The sequence below is a fragment of the Ziziphus jujuba genome, chromosome 1 (genome assembly GCF_031755915.1).
Source record: "Ziziphus jujuba cultivar Dongzao chromosome 1, ASM3175591v1".
In the NCBI taxonomy this organism is placed as follows: domain Eukaryota; kingdom Viridiplantae; phylum Streptophyta; class Magnoliopsida; order Rosales; family Rhamnaceae; genus Ziziphus; species Ziziphus jujuba.
This window is the reverse complement of record NC_083379.1, coordinates 14,379,009-14,396,877: the sequence shown is the minus strand read 5'-3', so window position 1 is coordinate 14,396,877 and position 17,869 is coordinate 14,379,009. Positions and strand designations below refer to the sequence as shown.

General features: G+C 31.9%; 1 protein-coding gene, 1 long non-coding RNA gene and 2 pseudogenes across 2 annotated transcripts; all 4 read right to left on the bottom strand.

Annotated features, from left to right (window-relative positions):
* Positions 1 to 1,614: 1,614 nt before the first annotated feature.
* LOC125418179 (2-alkenal reductase (NADP(+)-dependent)) lies at positions 1,615 to 3,518 on the bottom strand. Its single transcript, XM_048462110.2, has 4 exons — positions 3,170 to 3,518; positions 2,727 to 2,904; positions 2,409 to 2,575; positions 1,615 to 2,233 (listed from the first exon to the last, which is right to left on the bottom strand). The coding sequence occupies exons 1-4, from the start codon at positions 3,413 to 3,415 to the stop codon at positions 1,775 to 1,777; spliced, it is 1,050 nt and encodes a 349-aa protein (XP_048318067.2). The 5' UTR covers positions 3,416 to 3,518; the 3' UTR covers positions 1,615 to 1,774.
* Positions 3,519 to 9,667: 6,149 nt separating this feature from the next.
* On the bottom strand, positions 9,668 to 10,757 carry LOC125424131 (2-alkenal reductase (NADP(+)-dependent)-like; annotated as a pseudogene).
* A 100-nt stretch (positions 10,758 to 10,857) lies between these two features.
* On the bottom strand, positions 10,858 to 13,166 carry LOC132802796 (uncharacterized). The gene is made up of 3 exons (XR_009637906.1): positions 13,016 to 13,166; positions 11,837 to 12,013; positions 10,858 to 11,746 (listed from the first exon to the last, which is right to left on the bottom strand). It is a non-coding gene; the product is annotated as an uncharacterized LOC132802796 (long non-coding RNA).
* Positions 13,167 to 14,034: 868 nt separating this feature from the next.
* Positions 14,035 to 16,107, bottom strand: LOC125419473 (2-alkenal reductase (NADP(+)-dependent)-like; annotated as a pseudogene).
* Between the last annotated feature and the right edge of the window lie 1,762 nt (positions 16,108 to 17,869).

Here is a 17,869-nt window from a genome sequence, read left to right as displayed (position 1 = left end):
CATTATACCAAAAAAAATTACATATATATTAGAAAGAAATAATTAAATAATAATTTTGAAACGTAATAATAATAAGATTAAAAAAGAGGTTTCCAACATTTTACTCAGTAGCATCAGACAATGTGCTCCAATTCTCCACCACTGTGGGTGCGTGTGTGTCCATCAGTTAAGTCATCAATATTAATGCAAAAGCTGTTTTATGATAAAAATTGGGTAGTACTTATGAAAACCCATATTTCAGAATCGATCATTAAACGTTAAAATTTAATTAGAGCAATGTAAACATATCAAACCCATCACAAGATAAAATACACTGCCCATTTTGATGAATTACAATGAAGTTGGAAAGAAGAAAATGAAAAAAACAAATAAATAAAAACAAAGAACAGAAACTTGCACTGCATAAAAAGACTGAGAGTTGGGAGGAGGTAGCAGAGTTACATGAATGCTTGGAGGAAGAGCTTCCAGTTGGGTATTTGGTGTGTGAATTTTTCCAGTGTACATGACAAAGATATTTCTCTGTAAGATAACGGTGTATTCAAGTTTCGAAATATTACACGTGTGGACGTTAGATTTTTTAATTCTTTATTCCAAAAGGTAAAGATTATAAGAAGAATATCCATGAATCACCAAAAATAAATAAATAAATAAATAAAATATCACACAAGTTTAGGCACGTGAGTCTGAGCCCAAAAAAAAGAAAAAGTTTGGGAATTTGTTGTATAAATTTATTATATAGCATTTGTTACATTTTATTTAATTATTTAATTATTATTAGTTAATTATTTAATATGTTATATAATTTCAAAAATATTGATATAATAATAGACATTTAGTAATATGTATAAAGAATTTTAAAACTTGTTTAAGAATTAAAATAGTTTCATTTAAGATTAAATTATATAAGATATTAGAAGATTAATTTTTTTTTTCAAATAACTATTAGTGATGTCTTTTAAGATAAAACTTTATAAAAAAATGAAAAATTCACAAAATAACACGAACAGAGTAACCATGTAAAAAAAAATTTTAATTTTAATTTTATGGTGTCTACTTGCACTTTTCACTGGTTGGTATTCACCCAAAATAAATAAATAAACAAATAAATAAATAAATAAAACGAACACTGGTTGGATTGGAGTACAGCAAAAGATTTTTTTATACTTGTTTCAGTGACCATCTACCTAAAATGATTGTTTGTAAAACCACAAAAGTCTTTATTAATTCTAGTCAAACAAATTAACCATGTAGAATATGCCACTCATCATGGTCATGTGCTAAAAGCTAGAATAGATACAATTGATGGTCAACAATGCAAGACACTGGGAATGAAGACATGGCATAGAATGATACTACATACTTTACAAAGTTAGGCCTAAGTTCTTATTCGGGTGTTTAAAAAAACATCTTATTAAAAAAATTCAAAGTTAAACAAAGTTGGTTGTAACCTATTAAAACTATAGCTATATTTGAATTATAATAACATTGGAGAAGTGAGAGCTTGAACACTTACTAAATCAGTCAATTCAAACCTACCATGAGAATTATGGGAATTATGTTAGCAGCAGGTCCTTCCGCAATATGTATATGTAGGGTTTATGTGCGTGATCAAAATGGTAAAGAAAACTTGATATATAATTTCATGAGCTAGCTACATAGCTGTCACCATGTTTGGACAAGGGAGTTATTTATACATACAGCAAGATCTAAGATACAAGTAGATAAATCATCACCACCACCACCATCATCATCATTATATATGATATGATATACATTAATCAGACAGATGAATGAGTTGTTTTCCAACATTGCGACCTAAGAAGAGTCCAACAAGAGCTGATGGAGCAGAGTCAAGGCCATGAACAATATCTTCCACATAAGCAATCTTACCCTGTCTGATATGAGGCAGAACAAAGTCCAGATACTCGGAATACTTATGAAGGTGATCAAGACAGTTGAACCCTTCCATACGAACACGCTTGGATACCAGCTGCATCAGATTTCTTACTCCTTCCTCCTCATCAACATTGTACTGTGATATCATTCCACAAACAGCAATGCGTCCGAACTGTCTCATATTGAGAAGCACAGCCTCTAGTGTTTTGCCTCCTACATTCTCAAAGTAAATATCTATCCCTTGTGGGAAACACCTCTTTAAGGCTGCCTTCAAGTCTTTTTCTTCCTTGTAGTTGAATGCATCATCAAATCCTAACTTTTCTTTCAAAAGCTCCACCTGTATTATATAACTTTTATGATAAGCCTAATGATGTATAGAATCTTAGAGGGGGTTTTCTATTTACAAAGCCTAATCGTACCTGACAAAATCTTGACAGTTAAGTATCAAAAGTCATTGTCATCTGGATGGTCTCCAAAATAACTACTATGCACATTAGATTTTAATTGATTACCTTTTCTTTGCTGCCAGCACTTCCAACAACATAACAACCAGACAATTTAGCAAATTGGCCAACAAGCTGACCTACTGCACCTGATGCAGCTGATATGAAAACATTTTCTCCTTTCGTAGGATTACATAGTTGGTAGAATCCAGCATAAGCAGTCATACCAGGCATACCTATATATGAACCAATCAACATATTTACATATATTAGCTTCTTCTTCTTCTTCTTCTTCTTCTTCTTCTTCTTCTTTTTTTTTTTTTTTTTTTTCCAAATAAAAAAAGAACTTTATATTATAATAAATAAATAAATTAAGAGAATATATACCGAGAATTCCAGCATAGTAGGAAAGAGGTACATCCGTATGGAGGATTTTGATGAGGGTTTCAGGCTTTGGAAGGAGGGTGTATTCTTCCCATGTAGTTATCCCCCAAACCAAATCTCCTTGTTTGAAATCCGGATGTCCTGAATCCAACACTTTACTCACTCCATAGCCAAATAGCGGCTGCAATTTTTAAATTATTAATTTACACAAGACAAGTTAACATGAATTGCAATCAAACTATCGTTGTTTTTCGTTCCTTTTGTTATTTTAATCATGAACCATACTAATTTACTTTACATAGAAGTTTTACTTTCAGCCAGCTTGCTCAATGAAAACAATAAACAGAGTGACTAGGAAAAAAAAAAGAAAAAAGAAAACTTTGTTATTGGACTGGACACTTCCAAAAGAGACATGCAAGAGAAAATTGTAAGATGGATAGACATACAGAGTCAATGGTACAGCAATGGAAGGGGGCGCCGCCAGAAGGAGTGACTTGTCGCATGAGGGCTCGCTGAAAGGGATCACATGACAAGTAGAGATTCTTGAGAAGAATGCCACCATAACCATCAGGCAACTTGAGCTTAGCAGAGGAAGTCACCTCCATGTCATCTTCCTTAGGCAACCCCTCTGGATACCTCTTTAGAATCACCTGCTTGTTTCGTTTAATTACTACTTGTTCTTCTTCTGCCATGTATTTTCTCTCTCTATATCTTGGTCTAGCACCCTCTCCTATCTATGTACCCTAGCTGTTCACTGAATTTTAAGCCCGTTTGATTTCCATCCGTAATCTGTTATCTAATATATGCATTTATATATTTAATATTTTCTATGGTGCAAATGTTCTTTTTTAACTTGTAATACACGTCAGACCATGTAGGCTGTCATTTTCTTTGCATTTTGCGTGTTTTCTCTCTTGTAATTTTTTTTTTATTTTTTTTTTATTTTTATCTTTTATTTGGCTATCTTAGGATAAAAATATTTTGTCTCCATTATTATTATTATTATTATTATTACTAAGTTCTGGATCCGGCTCGAATTTCGTAATCGCTCATGCTCCTTCTCAAAAATCAAATATCAAATTATATATTCGGAGTTTTTTCAAACTCTGCTTCTATATTTTCATACTCCCGTCTTTTTCAATATTCCTGATCAATTTATGATTCTTAATTTTTTATATGTATAATGTAGATCAAGTAAATTAAAAGCCTTTGGCCATTCCAATTGAGATTTTATTGGACCTTTTTAAGTTTTGGCCAATTTCCAAGATCTTAGAAATTATTTAAGAATGAAATAGTTTCATCTCAATATATATATATATATATATATATATTACGGAAGATGTATAATATATGAATTTAATTTTATTCACACAACTATTAGTAATGTCCTTTAAAATAAATCTTTATAAAAAGTGAAATTCTCAAAATAACACGAACAGAATAACCGCGTAAAAATTTCCTTTATTTTAACTCTATTGTGTGTACTTAGCAGTTTTCAGCACTGGTTGTACTACAACAAAAGATTTTATTTATTTATTTATTTTATGCTTGTTTTACTAACCATCTACTTAAAATGCATATTTGTAAAACCATAAAAATCTTTCCAATCCTAGTCAGTCATGTATTCGTGCGAAGTTGTCATAGCTCTAAATTCCCTTCGATGGACAAACCAGATTTTTTTTTAAAAGATTAGAATCGAAATAATTGAAAAAATTCTTTCCAGAAAGAAAAAGGTTCTTCTTTTTATTTTTCCAATTACTTATTCGACTTTTCAAAAGTTAAATAAAGGACGGATTTGATATTTGAATATTGTTTGCACTTTATGTGATATGCCATTGATCATGGTCGGTCATTGTGGCAAAGCTAGGTTCGATACAGTTAATGGTCAACAATGCAATGATACATTAGCAGTGACGACATGACACATATTATGTTTACAGAGTTAGGCCTAATATCTTATTTAAAAATTGAAAAAAAAAAAAAAAAGCAAAAAAAAATAGCATAAAGTCAAGCAAAGTTCATTATCTAACCAATATTGATTCAGCTATCAATAAATTAAGGGTAATGTTTGAAAACCAGGGGCTCACCTTACTTTTTAAGTTAGGGATATTATCATAAAAAGGTTCTTAAACTATGTGGTTTGTAACAGTTAAATTCCTAAACTATTTTTTAGACAATTAAATCCCTCCACCCATTGTATTTCATTGTATTTGACAATTTGTTCATGGTTAGGACAAAATTTAAAATTCTGTTTGAAAAATTAACAGGAATTGCATCTGAGAGGCACATGGTCATTGAACAGGGGGTATTAAAGGTCATTTTCCACTGGCCATTTCTTTGCACATATTCATCTTTATCCTTTCTCTTTCATTGAGTGTGGGGTGTATTTTTGATATCTACACTAGGTTTTCATTTTCCAGTTGGGATTTTCTACTTGCCATTTCTTGTACACAAAAAGGTTTGGGGAATTTGGTCCAATATCCCTATAGGGATGAGTTTCATGATTTTTACCCTTTCATTTGGTATCTTTTTTTTTTTCTACCCTTTCAATTTTTAATAATTCCAAAATACCTTTATATCCAAATTAAATATTTTTATTTTTATTTTATTTTATGTTATTTCTTTCTTTTCTTTCACCTGACTGTTCTCTTCTTGTTCATCACCCTTTCCCAAAGTTGGCTCACTCTTCTCATTCATCAAGCTCATCTCTTTTCATTCATCAAGCTTTCTTCACTTAGTTGCCCTTTTATCAAACAGCCCCATTTCGTCTCTCCGGTCACCAAAATTCCATACAAAGAAATTGATGGTTTGGAATTCGAAATTAGGGTATTGTGAAGAAGGAAGACGTGTATTTGTATACGAAGCTCAAGGGTGGTACTGCATGGCGGAAGCAGATGCCCAAGCTTGCTATTTCACTTGGCCTCTCTGATAAAATGTCTGGTCTGTTTGCTTCATTTTTCCTTTGACTTTTCGATTTGAGTGGTTTCTAGGGTTGTTTTAAAACATTTATGGGTTTTTTTTTTTCTGATTGCTTTTGAGATAAGTTGGAATCGAAATTAGGGTTATGTTTTTTTTTTTTTTTGCTATTTCTGAAATTTTTGTTTTAGGTAGTATTTGGTGTGCGATTTGACGGTCTAATAATGGAAATCAACAAGGATTCGGGAATGGAGGACGGGGATTTTGTGGTGGAGACTTGCATTACACGTACTCTACCCCCGACATTGATGCTTGAGAAGGGATTAGAGAGTATCAAAGATGCTATGGGGAAGTTGAAGCTGAATCCTCCTTCTACCTCCAATGGGTTCTTTCGGTTTCAGGTACTGGAAAATTTTGTAAGACTTTGCTATTTTGATACTATGTCGTTTTGTTTGGTTTTCATTTCATATGTAATTCTGTGAGGATTTCTAAAGGTCGCTGTACCTTCCAGTGCGAAAGCTTTGGATTGGTTTGCCTGTCAGTCAGAGTCTTGCGAGGTTTTTCCTCTGTTTTTATGTCGAATGAAACAGAAAATCATGATTGTAAATTGCTTTATGTGAATGAAACCATTGGAGTTTTTGGAATTGGGTCTGCTGTTCACTTTACATGGAGTTCTTCTTCTATCTCAGGAAAGAAGATAACGACCAAAAGGTTTAGATTCTCGTATCTCTTATTTCTCGCTCATCAAAAGCGTCTCCTATGATGATTTAGGGGTTGCATTTGGTTTTTGTTGTTTGTTGTCTGTTGTTCATTATATATATATATATATATATATATGTAAAAGTAATTTTAGCTTTATTAGGACAAGAGTTCGTTTTTTCCTATTGAGCTTGATTGTTGAACTGGTTAAAGTTGGGGGTTTGTAATACAGTTCCCCAACCCTTTGGATAGTTAGTCTGAAAGATGGATGTTTCAAACTTCTATTTGGAGGGTCATGGACAATTTTGGAGCTATTGAGACTTACGGCTTACCCTATTCCATTGACATCAAGGTGCAGGAGGTTATCTAATCATTTTTTTAAATGGCTTTAGGCTAACGAGTGGAATATGTGTTGAATAAGAACCCAAGATTTGTTTGGTATTTTGTTGAAAGGTCTATTTGGAAAATGACAAGGCAGAAATGAAATTGAATATTAACGTGAACTCTTCATTGGCAATTATGTAAGGAATGTTTCAACATATATGCTAAAGGCTCTAAAACATTTTATGAAATTTAGAATAATTTTGTCCATTTATTGGAAATTTGTGGTTGGTATGAAAAATTGATTAAGTAATGATGGTTAGTTACTTATGGTTATGCATCTAATTATGATGCAAAATTTGTTGCCCTTAAGGTTCCTGCGTGTTTGATAATTTGCATTTGGTATTGCAAATATGATGCATACTGTAGTGGCAATTTTTTTATCTGCATTTAGGTGTTTTCTAGACAGAGTTTGAGTATCATGCATTAGTGAGATAACACCTTTAGCATTAGGATTTAAACTTCAATCAGGGTAAAAATCCTTATATCCCTAAGTTGTAACAAATATATATATACATATATTATGTTTTTTTATTACAAACTAACATTATTACAAACTAACATTATTCTTCATCAAATTCATTGATTTCCCTGCCTTCATCTTTTATTTATTTTCCATGCTCAAGGATGTCGATGGAACCCAAAAAAAAAAAAAATTTAAATTTAAAAAAAAATTAAAAACGACGTGTCGTCTGGGTGTCGTTCATCCCAGACGACATGTCCTTCGCTCCATCTTCAACCTTTATCCGGGTTGACCCGAACCCGCCTGAACTGGTCCCGGTCCAATTTTTGATGCGGTTATTGCTCCCACCTCCGGCCACCGTTTAAGGCCAAACAGGTCCCTTTTTTTCCTCTCTTCATTTCCTACTGATACCCAATATCAATCTATCCTAAAACCTAGGTTATAATCACTTCTATACAAAAACCTAAATTTCAAGTAAACTTCAAAAATTCCACATTTTTAACTGGTTCTAAACACAAATCAAAAGTTTCAATGTCTCACATTGTACTAAATTTATAAGTATTTAACGGTAAAGCAACAAATAAACACAAAAAAATCCACACGGGTCCACGGAAATGCAACAAATAAACACAAAAACAAATCCATACCGATCACAACAAGGCAAAAAATTAACACAAAAACAAACCTACACCGGTCCACGGCAACAAATAAAAAAAAATATTAAAACAATTACCTCGGAGATAGCCGTTCAAGGGTGCTAAGATGAAATGCAGTTTTGTTTTTTTGTTTTTTCTTTGTATTTTTTATGGGTGCTGAGGTGAAGCTTCCTTTGGCTTTTCCACGGCAAGTTTTGTTTTTTTGTATTTTTGTGTATTCTTGTAAAAACAATTATTTGATATACTTTTTTTCTTTTTCTAAAAAGTAGATTTTTGTTTTTGTTTGTTTAAAACATAAAAAGATATTCAAGTCATTTTTTATTATTTTAAGGTTAAAATAGATATTGAAGGGTAGAAAAAAAATAATAGCAAATAAAATGGCAAATATCATTAAGCTCATTCCAAAAGGGATATTGGACCAAATTCAGAGCCCTTTTTTTAGTGGAGGGCTGTAATATGAGGTCTGGATTTTTATAGGTCAGAGGTGGCCTGAACATTTATTTCGCCCATACATGCAATTTCGTTTGAGGCAAAAGCCCACTAAGAAGCTCCAGTTATAGCCTAAATTTAATTTTAATTATAAGTGACCAAAATACTAACAGTAAGTCAGTAACAAGGTGCACTAGAAAATTAATTAAGAAAAATGTAAAACCATGCTTGTTGCGAGCATTTTCAATTTGGAAAAATGAGGGAGAGACGCCAGAATGACCTTCAATGCCCCTGTTTAATTAGCATGTGCCTCTTATGTGCACTTTCTGTCAACTATTCAAATGGAATTTCAGTTTTGCCTCAACGATGAACAAGTCCAATTGGTTTAAGGATTTAAATGTCTAGAAAAACAGTTTAGGGACTTAAATGTCACAAACTACATAGTTTAGGGACTTCCCATAATAATATCCCTTTTAATTTATGGTGTGGAGAGGTATAAACATACAAAAATGAAACATTATTATTATTTTTTATTTTGTTTTTGGGCAAGTTGTAGTCTAACTAATTATAGTATTTAGTAAATTAAGGTTTAAATCTTTTGTTTTTCCTAAAGTTTTTTGGAGACAAGTTTGATTTTTGGCAATACACATCAAATTTATTGCAAATATATATCTATATATATCTATATATAGATAGATATAAAACACACTAATTGAGGTCAAATAAAAAAATAAAATTTTGATATTGTTAGTATTTAAAAATAAAGTAATTGGAAACTATAAAAAACATAACAAAAAGAATTGGATTTAAAACAATAAAAAACGCAGCTTAACTCCCCTATAAATATAATAACAGAAAATACATAATTAAATTATAAAGCTTTTTGGATTTTAACTAATTGGATTATAATATTATATTTGCATATAAATATTATATTAAAAAATATTAATTATGTAATTATATTGTTAAATTATTATGAAAATTTTAACTCAAGAATTGTATTGTTAAAATATTATTAGGTTAAATAATAAATGACTAGATATAAGAAAAATGAGTAAAACTATATATAGATAAGTTTTGTAAAAAAAAAAAAAAAAAAAAAAAAAAAACCAAGTTCAAGTGGGAATGAGAGGGGTTCAAGGAGGGGCAGAGGGGCACACTTTATGTTCGACGGACAAAATTGTAAATAGATTGAAAATATTAAAAAAAAAATGAAAAGTAAAAAAATTTGAACAGGTAAATTGACCTGGGAATTAAAGGTTGAAAATACAATCTCTCAATTAATGATTTAAAACTAAACATTTAATTAAATAAGTAAAAATCTTTAACACTTATCACATCATTAAATCCTTAACTTAGAAGAATGAGAATGTTAACGATAGCTTATAATACTCCCCACAATATTTAGTTCTTTTTGCATGTTTAAAATGTATCTTCACACAATTAGCAAAGAAAAGATAGCCGTCACCATGGTTGGACACGCAAGTAATTTATCCATACAACAAGATTAAAGATACAAGTAGATAGATCATCATCATCATCACCACCACCATCATCATATATGATATGATACGTTAATCAGACAGATGAATGCGTTGTTTTCCAATATTGCGAACAGAGAAGAGTCCAACAATAACTGATGGAGCAGAGTCATGGTCATGAGCAATATTATCCACATAAACAATCTTACGTACCCGGTCTGATATAAGGCAGAATAAAATCCAAGCAATCATAATACTATGAAGGTGATCAAGACAGTTGAATCCTTCCATATGAACACGCTTCGATAGCAGATGCATCAGATTTCTTGCTTCTTCATGCTCATCAAGATTGTACTGTGATATCATCGGACACACAGCAATGTGTCGAACTGTCTTATGTTGAAAAGCACAGCATCAAGTGCTTTGCCTCCTAAATTCTCAAAATATATGACTATGCCCCGTGGGAAATACCTCTTTGGAGTTGCCTCCAAGTCTTTATCATCCGTCTAGTTGCACACATAATTTTTATAATTAGCTTAATTATGTACATAACCTTCACAAGGCCTGATCATACTCATGATCACCTTTTCTTTGCTTCCAGCACTTCCAAGTTCCAACAACATAACAACCAGACAATTTAGCAAATTGGCCAACAGGCTGGACTACTGCACCAGATGCAGCTCATATGAAATCATTTTCTCCTCTCTTAGGATTACAAACTTGGTAGAATCCAACATAAGCAGTCATACCGGGTATACCTCTATATAAACCAATCAATATGATTATATATACCAACTAAAAAAACTTTATATTATAACCCCAAAAAAATGAAATTATATATACCAAGAAGTCCTGCCTAGTAGGAAAGAGGTGCATCAGTATGGAGGATTTTGATGAGGGTTTCAGGCTTTGGAAGAAGGCTGTATTCTTCCCATTTAGTTATTCCCCAAACTAAATCTCCTTGTTTGAAATCTGGACGTCCCAAATCCAACACATTGCTCACTCCAAACCCAAATAGTCGTTGCAATTTTCAAATTATGTATTCACAAATTAGCCTCAAAAGCTTGCGGTTATATGTACAAGTTGACATGAATTCAGCTCTACTTGAGTGCTTAGCAGTCAAATCTATTATTATTATTATTACTTTAATTATGAACTACTAATTAGGTTTACAAATAAGTTTTTAAATTTCAACATATATATATATATATATATACACACACATGTATCAGTTGCTCAATGAAAAAGATAAACACTGCAACTACTAAAAAAAACTTAAAAATTTGAGAATGGATCCTATTCTTATAAAACAAAATTAAAAAAACTTTGTTACTGAACTGTCCCAAAATGGGCTTGTAAGAGAAATATGAAGATAGACATACAGAGTCAGTGGTATAGAGTGGCAAGTCGATGCCTGCAGAATCAGACACGCAACGCATGAGATTTCGCTGAAAGGGGTCTCATGACAAGTAGAGATTCTTGACAAGAATGCCACCTTGACCATCAGGCACTTTCAGCTTAATAGTAGCAGAGGAGGTCACATTCATGTCATCTTTGGAAACTCCTTTGGATACCTCTTTAATACCACCTTCTTGTTTCTTGTAATTACTTGTTCTTCTTCTGCCATTTATTTTCTCTCTATATCTTGATAGATCACCCACTGCTATGTACCTTAGGTGATCACTGAATTCAAAGCCCCTTTACTTTCCATCCTTAATCTGCAATCTGTATATGCAGTTATACATTTACACCAACTTCTTAGCTATACGTTGATATTGGACCATTAAGAGCCTAACAATAAAAAATTAATACATAATAAAATGCATCCAATTAGCATATGCAATCTACAATGAGGAGCATAATTGGTGATAATTCTGCTTTGATCCACTTCCTTCTGCAGAATGTCCAGAAGCTGCTGAGCAGTGGGGCTCATCGCTGGGAAAATTCCGTCAATAAACCCAGAACCATATGTCCATCCTCGTCCCCTTAAAGAACCACCTGTACGAAGATAATATTATCAAATATTTGAAGATAATGCAGACTATAACATTAGTTGCAAGTAAATAATGGAGTACAAAAGTTCTTTACATTTTTTCCTAGACAGTTTCTTCGGATTAAAGCTTCTCACTTTGCCACGTTTGTCTATACAAATTCCATCAGGCTTACTCTTCTTAACAGCTCCACCAGCAGAAAGTTTTGCTTTCCATCTAAACATCACTCATACACCTTCTCGGTACGCAACTAATTGTGCATTCAATGGTCAACCTACACAATTTCGGCCAAATAAAAATGTATAATGGATCCATGATGCATAAACTCTTAGAATACCTATCTGTTAAAAACCATGACCTTAGAAGACTTATGAGTAGACCACTAGATTAGGGTGACTATCAGTGCACAAACTAAAGAAGAAGTGAATTTAGAGACCTTTTAAAACCCAAGCATATGGAATAAACTAACAACCATAACAGCCAGTGACAGTGACAGCCAAAGTGAAATTTACAATGTATGCTACATATTAAACATGAAGTTTATGTTTTAACCAGTGTCTTTCAATGCTAAATTGATAATAAGATTGGCAATAAGTTAATGGAAAGAAGACAGTAACTATAAAAACAATCATTACGATCAGAACATGAAGAAGCCTCTTAAGCAAGGTATACTGTCACCAAATGCTAGCAGAAACTAAGAAAATGCACATGACAACATAGCTTCTTAAGTAGCGCTGCCCAGATAACATAATGAATCATTTGAAATTGAAGGAATGCTTGTTTATCTGAGTCCATGAAAACCCATTTCAAGCAAGCCTTAGTCTGTTGCTTCATTATACCAAAAAAATTACATATATAGTAAAAAGAAATATTTAAATAGTAATTGTGAAGTGTAATAATAATAATACTGGGGTACACACACAAAAAAAAAAAAAAAAAAAAGACGTTTCCAACATTTTACTCAGTAGCATTAAACAATGTAGTCGAATTCTCTACCACTGTGGGTGCGTGTGTTTCCATTTCTATTTTCTGATAAGATCGGGCAGTACTTTAGAAAACCCATATTTCAGAAACGATCATCAAACACCATTAATGGTTAAAATTTAGAGCAATGTAAACATATGAAACTCATCACAAGATAAAATAAACTGCCCATTTTGATGAATTAGAACGAAGTTGGAAAGAAGAAAATGAAAAAAGCAAATAAATAAAAACAAAGTACAGAAACTTGCAGCGTATAAAAGGACTGAGGGTTGGGAGGAGGTAGTAGAGTTACATGAATGCTTGGAGGAAGAGCTTCCAGTTGGGTATTTGGTGCGTGAATTTTTCCAGTGTACAAGACAAAGATATTTTAAGATAACGGTGTATTCAAGTTTTCAAATATTACACGTGTGGACATTAGAATTTTTTAATTCTTTATTCCAAAAGTTAAAGATTGTAAGAAGAGCATGAATCACCCAAAAAAATATCACAAAAAGTTTAGGCACGCCAAAAAAAAAATAAAATAAAATAAAATAAAATTGAAAAATCCACAAAATAACACAAACAGAGTAACCATGTAAAAAAAAAAAATTTCATTTTAATTGGTGTCTACTTGCACTTTTCACTGGCTGATATTCGCCCCAAAAATAAAAAATAAAAAAATTTTTGAAACAAACACTGGTTGGAGTACAACAAAGATTTCTTTGTCATACTTGTTTAGTGACCATCTACTTAAAATATATGTTTGTAAAACCTCAAAAAGTCTTTTTTAATTCTAGTAAAATAAATTAACAATATATAATATGCCACTCATCATGGTCATTGTGCCAAAGCTAGAATAGATACAATTGATGGTCAACAGTACAAGACACTTGCAATGACGACATGGGGTAGATTAATAATACATGCTTTACAAAGTTAGGCCCAATATTTTATTCCAGTGTTTAAAAAAAAAAAAAAATCTCATTAAAAAATTTAAAGTTAAGCAAAATTATTCAAACTTGTAATCTTTTAAAACTATAATTATATTTGAAATATAATATATTGGAAATATATTTATAAAAAAATATTATCATATTAAAATTCAATTATTAAGATTCAATTATTAAGATGTCATCTCAATGATTGAAGATGTAATCTCAATTAATAATTTAAAATTAAAAAACTTACTTAAAAAATAAAAACTTGAACACTTATTAAATCAGTCAGCTCATATCTACCATGAGAATTATGTGTAAGCAACAGGTTAATGTCCACCCCCAGCATGCATATGTTGGGCTCCTCTGGCATGATCAAAATGTACTGTTCACACCATTGGTAAAGAAAACTTGATAAATATAATTTCCACTGGTAAAGAAAACTTGATATATAATTTCTTGAGCTAGCTACATAGCTGTCCCCATGGTTGGACATGGGAGTTATTTATTCATACAACAAGATCTAAGATACAAGTAGATAAATCATCACCACCACCACCACCACCACCATCATCATCATGTATGATATGATATATGTTATTCAGACAGATGAATGAGTTGTTTACCAACATTGCGACCCAAGAAGAGTCCAACAAGAGCTGATGGAGCAGAGTCAAGGCCATGAGCAATATCTTCCACATAAACAATCTTACCCTCTCTGATATGAGGCAGAACAAAGTCCAAATACTCGGAATACTTATGGAGGTGATCAATACAGTTGAATCCTTCCATACGAACACACTTGGATACCAGCTGCATCAGATTTCTTACTCCTTCCTCCTCATCAACATTGTACTGTGATATCATTCCACAAGCAGCAATGCGTCCGAACTGTCTCATATTGAGAAGCACAGCCTCTAGTGTTTTGCCTCCTACATTCTCAAAGTAAATGTCTATCCCTTGTGGGAAATACCTCTTTAAGGCTGCCTTCAAGTCTTTTTCTTCCTTGTAGTTGAATGCATCATCAAATCCAAACTTTTTCTTTCAAAAGCTCGACCTGGATTATATAACTTTTATAATTAGCTTAATTATGTATAGAACCTTGGAGGGGTTTTCTGTTTACAAGGCCAAATCGAACCTGATAAAATCTGGATGGTCTCCAAGATAACTACTATGCACTTTAGATTTTAATTGATTACCTTTTTTTTGCTGCCAGCACTTCCAACAACATAACAACCAGACAACTTAGCAAATTGACCAACAAGCTGACCTACTGCACCTGATGCAGCTGATATGAAAACATTTTCTCCTTTCTTAGGATTACATATTTGGTAGAATCCAGCATAAGCAGTCATACCAGGCATACCTACATATGAACCAATCAATATATATTTACATATATACCAGCTTCTTCTTTTTTTGAAAAAAAAAAAAAAAAAAAATACTTCATATTATAACGAAAGAAAAAAAATTAATTAAGAAAATACATACCAAGAATTCCAGCATAGTAGGAAAGAGGTACATCTGTATGGAGGATTTTGATGAAGGTTTCAGGCTTTGGAAGGAGGCTGTATTCTTCCCATGTAGTTATCCCCCAGACCAAATCTCCTTGTTTGAAATTTGGATGTCCTGAATCCAACACTTTGCCCACTCCATACCCAAATAGCGGCTACAATTTTTAAATTATATATTTACACAGCACAAGTTGAAATGAATTGCGGTCGAATTATTATTGTTACTAATTTAGTTTATGTATAAGTTATAGATTTTAACCAGCTTGCTCAATGTAAACAATAAACTCTATAACCCAAAAAAAAAAACTTCGTTACTGGACTATCTAAGATGGATAGACATAGAGAGGCAGTGGCATAGGAATGGATGGGGACGCCGCTAGGAGGGACGTGTCGCATGAAGTTTCGCTGAAAGGGATCACATGACAAGTAGAGATTCTTGAGAAGAATGCCACCATAACCATCAGGCAACTTGAGCTTAATAGTAGCAGAGGAGGTCACCTCCATGTCATCCTCCTTAGGCAACCCCTCTGGATACCTCTTTAGGATCACCTGCTTGTTTCGTTTAATTACTACTTGTTCTTCTTCTGCCATTTATTTTCTCTCTATATATCTTTGATCGATCGCCCTCTGTTATCTATCTATCTTCGCTCATCACTAAATTTAAAGCCCCTTTAATTTCCATCCATAATTTACTATCTAATATTTGTATTTATAATTCACCAATAGGGTGTGTTTAATACCAACTTTAATTAATAGACTTTTGTAAAATTTTATTAAATTTAAAATTTTGAATGTGTTTAATTCAGACTGTTTTTAAAAATCTAATGCTATTTAATATAGATTGTAAAAAAAACATTTTAAAAATCTATAAAACCTAGAACATCTTCATTGAATTGTTCATTAATTTTGTCTATCTAAAAAAATAAAATCTATTAAACTGTGGTCATAAATTTCACCAAGTATCTATCTTCCTACACCTTATCTGAAAGCAATTATCAAATAATATTCAGTGTCTTTTCAACATTTGCGTCTTAATCTTCACTCCTGATACCCACGTCTTTTTCAATATTCCACATCATTCTCGATGTTCATGTACGAATTAGACTGCAATGTAGAGAGTAAATTAAGGATATGTAATTTATTATCATTAATAATAAAGCACATGGAACCCATATATAGTTTGAATATCCAAGAAAGATTTACTTTCCCATATTATTAATGTTTCAAATATAAAATATTAATACAAAATTAAATGTATTGGACCGTTAATTTTTTTATTTTTCATTTTTCTTTTGAGAGAAAGCATAGGGATGTCAATTTGCCCCGCTCATCCCCGAAACCGCGGTGCACCGTCCCTAATGGGGCGGTTTTTCCCCGAAAATTCGGGGATGCGGGACGGACTCGGGGCAAATGTCTAAAAACCGAGTCGGGGACGGGGAATAATAATCCCGTCCCGAACCCGCCCCGATATATATATATATATATTTATTTATTTATTATTTTTTTATAAAATTTTATTTATATAAAATTATTTTCTTTTTTTTTATTTATTTTTCTAAATATGTATTTTATTATGATTGTAAAATTGTTCCTTGATGTATTTTATTATATTTTTATTGCATTGTAGTCATTTTCTTTATATTTTAATCATAAAATAATTTTTTTATATAAATTTTTTTAAAAAATATCAATTAAAAAATAAAATGGGAAAAACCGTCCCGTCCCGTTCCCGCCCCACAAAATCCCCGATCCCGCCCCGCACCTAAAGAAACGGGGAAAATCGCGGGGATGGGATGTAAAATTCCCCACGGGGACGGGGACGGAATTTTAAAAACCGGCCCCATCCCGCCCCGTTGACATCCCTAAGAAAGCAAAGCTCTAAATTAAAAGTCGTTCGCATTTTATTGGACCGTTAAGTCCATTTTCCAAGTTCTTTTGCTGATCGGTTGGAAATATCAAATTTTCTTATTATTTTTCTAAAATAATATTATAAATACTAAATAAATATATTACAATGTATACCAAACATATATATATATATATATTAATATTTTATTAATTGATATAATATCATAATTTAGTTATACATCATTAAACCCTTTATAATGAATTTAATTAAATAAAAATCAATTAAATATTGACATATCTTATATACATTTATTTACTTACATACATTTATTTAATATATTTAGTATTATTTATTTTTTAATCCTAATTTATTGCAAGAGGACTTGGCAAGTCAAACTCATTGCTTGAAAATGCCATGATGGAACGTTAACTTTAATCCTTATCTATATATATATATATATATATTCCTTCTGCAAACTGTCCGTATACAAATAAATGCTTTTTCAAAAAAAACAAAAACAAATCCTAAAAAGCGTCGGCTTTTCTCTCACACGTACAGAAAAAACTGATGCTTTTTACATTCTTTTTCAAAAGAACATAAGCTTTTTTCATGGTCCGTATGCGCATAATTCTAGAATCACCCTATATATATATATATATACAGTCCGTATATGGTACAGACGATTATTATACGGACCACATTATTGGTAACAGTTTTTTATAGTATTGGTGACGATTTTCTAAAAAACCGTCATTAATATTATGAAAAACCATCACTAATACTGCAATCCTTATACGAACCGTCCTCACCATAGAATTTCCATATATATATATATATATATATATAATATCTGGCGGCGCACTAATACC

Excerpts from the sequence above, each read along its gene's own strand:
- LOC125418179 (XM_048462110.2), bottom strand. The coding sequence starts at position 3,415 with ATGGCAGAAGAAGAACAAGTAGTAATTAAACGAAACAAGCAGGTGATT. Across the intron at positions 2,576-2,726 it reads CTACTATGCTGGAATTCTCG|GTATGCCTGGTATGACTGCT; the intron begins GTATATATTCTC and ends GTTCATATATAG. Across the intron at positions 2,234-2,408 it reads GTGCTGGCAGCAAAGAAAAG|GTGGAGCTTTTGAAAGAAAA; the intron begins GTAATCAATTAA and ends TATATAATACAG.